A 6094-nucleotide genomic window follows, 5' to 3' on the forward strand; every position below is an offset into this window, starting at 1 on the left:
GCTTATAGTCCCTCCCGAGAGGGTTGAGTTTTGTCCTATAGGGCTCAGCTTGTATTTGGCAATGAGGATAAAACTTGTCTCTCTGACTCCATTTCATGCCCAATTTTGTCTCACTTTTAGTTTTGCTGAACTTTGAAGACAATTATAGGCTCAGAACGATAACTCACCCCTATATTTGAAATCACCATTCGCCCCTGGTCTTGAAATGACAATTTTTCCCCTCATCTTCACCATCTACATAAATCAAACGGGAAATTTATCAACAACATCTTAGGGCGAGGAAATCTGGAATATCTTAATCCATATTATTTAATGACTCTATGTACCCACGTGTAACCGAAAGTTCATGCTTCAAAAAGTAAATACATGGAGGTAGTCAATCAAGATTTCAAATGACTTTTAGAGAGTTTCCAAATCTACTGTTAGTCCATAGAGAATTTTGGAGAGTCTCCTAATGTCTGTTGTTATTGGTTAGAGACTTTTTTTAAGTCATTTAAATTCTTTGGAACTCCATGTTACTGGATTAGGATTTCGTAAGAGTCACTGCAACACCCCTGTTATTCAAAGGAGAATTAAAAGTCATTGATTTGTAATCTTTAGAGATTTGAGGAGAATTTTTTTTTTATGAGAATAAGCATTGTAGAAATATCTCCTCAAGAGGTGATAGTTTGATAGACTTGGAAATTCAAGGAATATTTGTTTTTGAGAGTAGGACCAATTTTTTTTCTTTTTTGTTGAGCTGATGACCAGGGGACGAGCCATTTGCACAGTAATACAGTCGACCTCATCTGAATATATTGGACATCTCCTATCTATTTTTCTTTTTCCTTGTATATACCGACCGAGCTTTCTCTTTGCCACTTTAAAGGACATCTCCTCAGATGAAACAACGAAAAGATGCTAACCAGTGATGAGATGACATAGTAAATATAAAAATATGGGATGACTGAAAACTTAGGGATAGGACAACAATGAGATTAATTCTGACAATGAAAAAATATTTTACTACGTATTTCATGGTACTTTTATTAACATTATGACGTGCATAATAAAAAAAATAGTAGATGTTTTAAATTTTTAGTTAGATATTATACATTTTTTTTCTCTATAAATCACATAAACTGTTACAAATCTCATTTTTTTATCTCTACAAGTCACTCAAATAAAAATCTACAAAGGTCTATAAAAATCTCACTTGACTACCCCAGTAAATGGGAACCCGTTTTAAGCACACAGAATTTACTAGTCTGGCTGAGTTGATTTTTCAGCCCACCGATTTGGTAAACGGAGCCCCCAGATTATTTTTTTAATTTGTTCACACATTATCCCAAACTTGATCATCATCTTCATCTTCATCGTCATCCCCAATCTCCTTGATTCTCTTCTCTGGGCACTTTTCTCATCCATTTCCAACCCTAACAACTACAACAGTTTTAAGGGTCTCTTAATTGAGACCTAATCTAGTGTCCAATTTTCAACAGCACCTCCACTACAAATGGCGGCAACCTCCACTAGCACCACCTCAATTCTCTACCCTATCCCTTCATCTTCTTCTTCTTCCTCCTCATTATCTGCTCCGTCAAGAAGTACAATTTCATCCTCATTCTTCAAAAGAACTTCATCACCAAAACCCCTAACCTCAATCAACAAAACAACTACTAATTCACGAAGAGTGGTTATTAGATCAGCTGTAGCAATCGAGAAAGAAACACCAGAATCTGAAAGACCTGATACATTTCTAAGAGAAATTGATGACCCTTCTTCATCAAAAGCATCACCACATTCTTCAAATGTTAGAGCTAAATTTGAGAAGATGATTAGGGAAGCTCAAGATAGTGTCTGTGCAGCTGTTGAAGCAGCTGATGGTGGTGCTACTTTCAAAGAGGATGTTTGGTCTAGACCTGGTGGTGGTGGTGGTATTAGTAGGGTGCTACAAGATGGGAATGTTTGGGAGAAAGCTGGTGTTAATGTTTCTGTTGTTTATGGTGTTATGCCTCCTGAAGCTTATAGAGCTGCCAAGGGCGACAATTCTACAACCACTAAGCCTGGTCCTGTTCCCTTCTTTGCGGCTGGGATTAGCTCTGTAAGTATTACTGCTCCATGTAAGATGATGTTGTTGCTCCTGATTGAATTTTGATTTTGTGCTTTTATTCAATCTGCACATTTTCATTTAGGGGTTTTCTATTTGTCTTGAATTGGATTTGGATAGCCTATCCATGTTCTCATTACTTGTTGTTTGATTTCGATGATAATAATACTTAGGTATTACATCCAAAGAATCCATTTGCACCCACACTTCACTTCAACTATCGCTACTTCGAGACTGATGCTCCAAAAGGTACAATCGAATGGCTCGCGTGACTTTACTGTCTCATGTACATTTTGTTGCATTCTGCCTAAGTGAAATGATTCAATCAAGGTTCTATTAACAGCAGTTCTTTCACATGTTTTCGTGAAGAGAGGTTTACAACTATTTATACTTTTTTCAGTTTACAGGACTTACACCAACTCAGAATCAATAACAAAACATCCCGTAAATAATCTAGGAAACATATTAGGGAGATTTGTGGTTTTTGAAGACTTCTTCTATTCTTCAGTCGCAGGTAGTTGAGTAATTATAGGTATGTTGAAACTCTGATCCTTAACATTCCCCGTCAAGTTGAGCATGAGTGGCCAAATGTTTAACTTGTCTCGGATAAACTGATAACGAGGCGATGCCAGTCCCTATGTAAAGATATCAGCTAGCTGGTCTTTGGATGATATGAACATCACCTGTAGTTGTTTGTTGGCTACTCTTTCTCGAACAAAGTGAGAACTATCTCTATATGCTTTGTACGAGCTTGGAGTACTGGATTCGCTGTTAGATATGTTGCCCCCAGATTGTCACACCACAAGGAAGGTGGAGAAATAGAAATACCCAGCTCTATTAGTAAAGATTGAATCCATATCGGTTCTGATGTCTCAATTGCAATACCTCTCGATATTCTGCTTCCGTACTTGACTTCGACACTGTCTTTTGATTGGATGACCGTCAGACCATAGTTGCAGTGTGTTTTAGGTAGCGTAATATTCTCTTCCGTCAGTCAGCTCTATTAGTAAAGATTGGATGACCGTCAGACCATAGTTGCAGTGTGTTTTAGGTAGCGTAATATTCTCTTCACTGATTCCCAGTGCTCAACATAAGGATCATGCATATATTGGCAGGCCTTATTGACTGCTACTGAGATATCTGGTCGGTAACTGCACCCACCACACCGCGATAGGAAGTTGGATCTGTAAACTTTGAAGTACCTTGCCGTTGACCCGTTGCAGCTTTTTTTGAACAACCAATTGGGTGCATACTGGTTTGACGCCTTCAAGCTTCATTCTATACAGCAGATCTGTTAGTATGTCATGGATCTTTTTGAAGCTGGTTTGTATCCATATGAGATTGAATTGTGTCATCTGTATGAAGCATCTCTAGTAGTAGTGCATCATAAACATTTTAATTTCATAACTTTTCCCTTCTTTCATGCTGCGTTCCTGTATTGTTAATGTGGTCTTTGTGTTGTTAATGCGATTGCAATAATGGATTACTCAACTGTGTCATCTGAATGAAGCATCCCTAGTAATAGGGCTTCATAAACATTTTAATTTCATAACTTGTCCCTTCTTTCTTGCGGCGTATCTGTATTGTTAATGTGATTGCAATAATGGATTACTCAATTTTAGGACTGACTTTTTTCTAAATTAATTATTGACGATTCACTGTGGAGATATTTTGAATCGCCAAATTATTTGTATGCAGACGCACCTGGAGCACCTCGATCATGGTGGTTTGGTGGTGGCACTGATTTAACACCTGCCTATATTTTTGAGGAGGATGTGAAACATTTTCATACGGTAAGACTCATGACACAACTGTGGTATGTCTGGATTTGCGAACTGTGTCCATTCCTTCTCATCCAGTACTTTTTTTCTTCTTCAAATCTCTGCATGTGCAGTACCTAGCCGTATTCTGATTCCTCCTGTTATTGACAGAGCTGTGAATGCAATGTCTAATAAACAACCATGTAGCTAGAACCTCTTTGGAAATTTCCTAGTTGTTTCCCAGTTTTTGTTGTTTTTTTTTGCATTTGAAATGGCAGGGAAAATTTGATGTTTGGTTTTGATATTTGGTCCTTAAATGTTTAAGGTTTCAGCTACATGATCATTATTTTGTAAAACCACGGGGCTCTGTAAAATGTTAATAAAGAGCAGGATGTATGTTGCTGAGCTTGCATAGGTCATAGGTGTTCCAGATGATTATGCTTGAAAAGATGTTTGGTGCATTTAATCTGTTACGCGCGTTTTGGAGTTCACATAGTCACTTCTTTGACTTTCTTTTTTCCTGTTCTCCTGTAGGTTCAAAAAAATACTTGTGACAAATTCGATCCTAGCTTCTACCCAAAATTCAAGAAATGGTGTGATGATTACTTCGTTATTAAGGTATGCTCGCCTTTCGTGACCACAGATACTTTTGTAGGACATATTACCAAGAGCTGATTTTAGTAAGAAAATAAAGATCCATCTCCACCTTTTGAGGGCCATGAAACTGCCACCTTGAGGTTACTGGTCCTTCTCTAATGTTTACGACTATTGCTTCTTCTTGCAGCACCGAAATGAAAGGCGTGGACTTGGAGGAATATTTTTTGATGATCTTAATGACTATGACCAAGAGATGCTTCTCTCCTTTGCCACTGGTAGTTGATCAAGGACTTCACATATGACAAATACATTATTTATTTTTTTATTAGTTGTGCCTAGCTCATTCGTATCACTATTACCGTGTGTTGAAACTGCAGAATGTGCAAACTCTGTTGTCCCTGCATACATACCCATTATAGAAAAAAGGAAAGATACACCATTCACTGAGCAGAATAAAGCATGGCAGCAGTTGCGTAGAGGAAGATATGTAGAATTCAACTTGGTAACCATACTAACTTTTGTACCTTTCTCTGAAACATTTATGCAAATAATACAAACAAATCACTGTAGCATCTTTTGGCTTGGTATTTGACTAACACCATTTGATTTTCTGTTGATTGTGTAAAAGGTTTATGACCGTGGTACAACATTCGGACTGAAGACAGGGGGCAGAATTGAGAGCATTCTCGTTTCCCTCCCACTAACAGCACGATGGGAATATGACCATGTATGTGAACTTCCTACACCAATTCAGTCGTCTATTTTGTTAGTCTGAAGTAATAAATGAACCCATTAACATAAAAGAGAATTAACAATCTATTGTTTTTGGCAGATACCGGAGGAGGGTAGTGAAGAATGGAAACTGCTAGATGCATGCATCAACCCAAAGGATTGGATTTGATTTTTTGATTTTTGCCTTTGAAGGATCTCTCTCCATGTTTCCACCAGTTTGTTTTGGTTTTCTTTTTTCAATTTTTTCAGAGGGTCGGTTTTGCTGTTGTATTTGTCCAAGTTAGATTATGCCTAGTGTAGGGATAGGTAGTACAGGAGAGGGAGAGGAGAGTGAAACTGTTGTGATTTACATTTACCTGGTTAATTAGGTTGGTTGTATTTATTTCTCAAAGCTGTTGCTGCTAGTAAAAATACGGAAAATCATTCTCCTATTAACAACGGATAAAGATAGGATTGTTTTAGACAAGTTCATTTCCTTGAAAATGCTAGTACAGTAAAAGTACGCCAGTTGGGAAAATCACATCAGTGTATCCGGAAAAGTCAAAAATGGCGTCACACAAGGACAATGCTCAGAAGAAAAGTTCAGCTAACCTGATACAAGAAAAGAAGAAATTCATGTGCAAGATGCACTCATCTTGGAGGACCTAAATCCAACAAAGGCGAATGTATATCTAAAACATTAGAACTTATAAAGTGTGTCTGTAGAGGATAGAATAGTAGTTATTATTCACAAATCAAGAACAAGAACATAACGGCTAAAGTGATGGAACAAAATTGTTTGTTCAGTTCATGAGCATATCTTCTTCACTTACATAGCCAAGCAATGCCGGCATACATAGGAATATGAAACCCATCAGTGTTATCTGGTGGAAAAACAATGAAATTAGTACACCACTATATAAAAACACAAATGGAA

General features: G+C 37.5%; 1 protein-coding gene across 1 annotated transcript; it reads left to right on the forward strand.

The window, feature by feature from the left end:
• Positions 1 to 1334: 1334 nt before the first annotated feature.
• On the forward strand, positions 1335 to 5644 carry LOC113275690 (coproporphyrinogen-III oxidase 1, chloroplastic-like). Its single transcript, XM_026525232.1, has 8 exons — positions 1335 to 2083; positions 2263 to 2338; positions 3788 to 3882; positions 4384 to 4467; positions 4634 to 4721; positions 4824 to 4948; positions 5075 to 5173; positions 5279 to 5644. The coding sequence occupies exons 1-8, from the start codon at positions 1496 to 1498 to the stop codon at positions 5345 to 5347; spliced, it is 1224 nt and encodes a 407-aa protein (XP_026381017.1). The 5' UTR covers positions 1335 to 1495; the 3' UTR covers positions 5348 to 5644.
• The last annotated feature ends 450 nt before the right edge of the window (positions 5645 to 6094 follow it).

The sequence above is a fragment of the Papaver somniferum genome, chromosome 4 (genome assembly GCF_003573695.1).
Source record: "Papaver somniferum cultivar HN1 chromosome 4, ASM357369v1, whole genome shotgun sequence".
In the NCBI taxonomy this organism is placed as follows: Eukaryota; Viridiplantae; Streptophyta; class Magnoliopsida; order Ranunculales; family Papaveraceae; genus Papaver; species Papaver somniferum.

What these genes read in the sequence shown, in the direction of transcription:
- LOC113275690 (XM_026525232.1), top strand. Translation starts at nt 1,496, where the DNA reads ATGGCGGCAACCTCCACTAGCACCACCTCAATTCTCTACCCTATCCCT. An exon ending in ATGATTACTTCGTTATTAAG is followed by an intron (nt 4,468 to 4,633) that starts GTATGCTCGCCT and finishes TTCTTCTTGCAG; the next exon opens with CACCGAAATGAAAGGCGTGG. An exon ending in CACGATGGGAATATGACCAT is followed by an intron (nt 5,174 to 5,278) that starts GTATGTGAACTT and finishes TGTTTTTGGCAG; the next exon opens with ATACCGGAGGAGGGTAGTGA.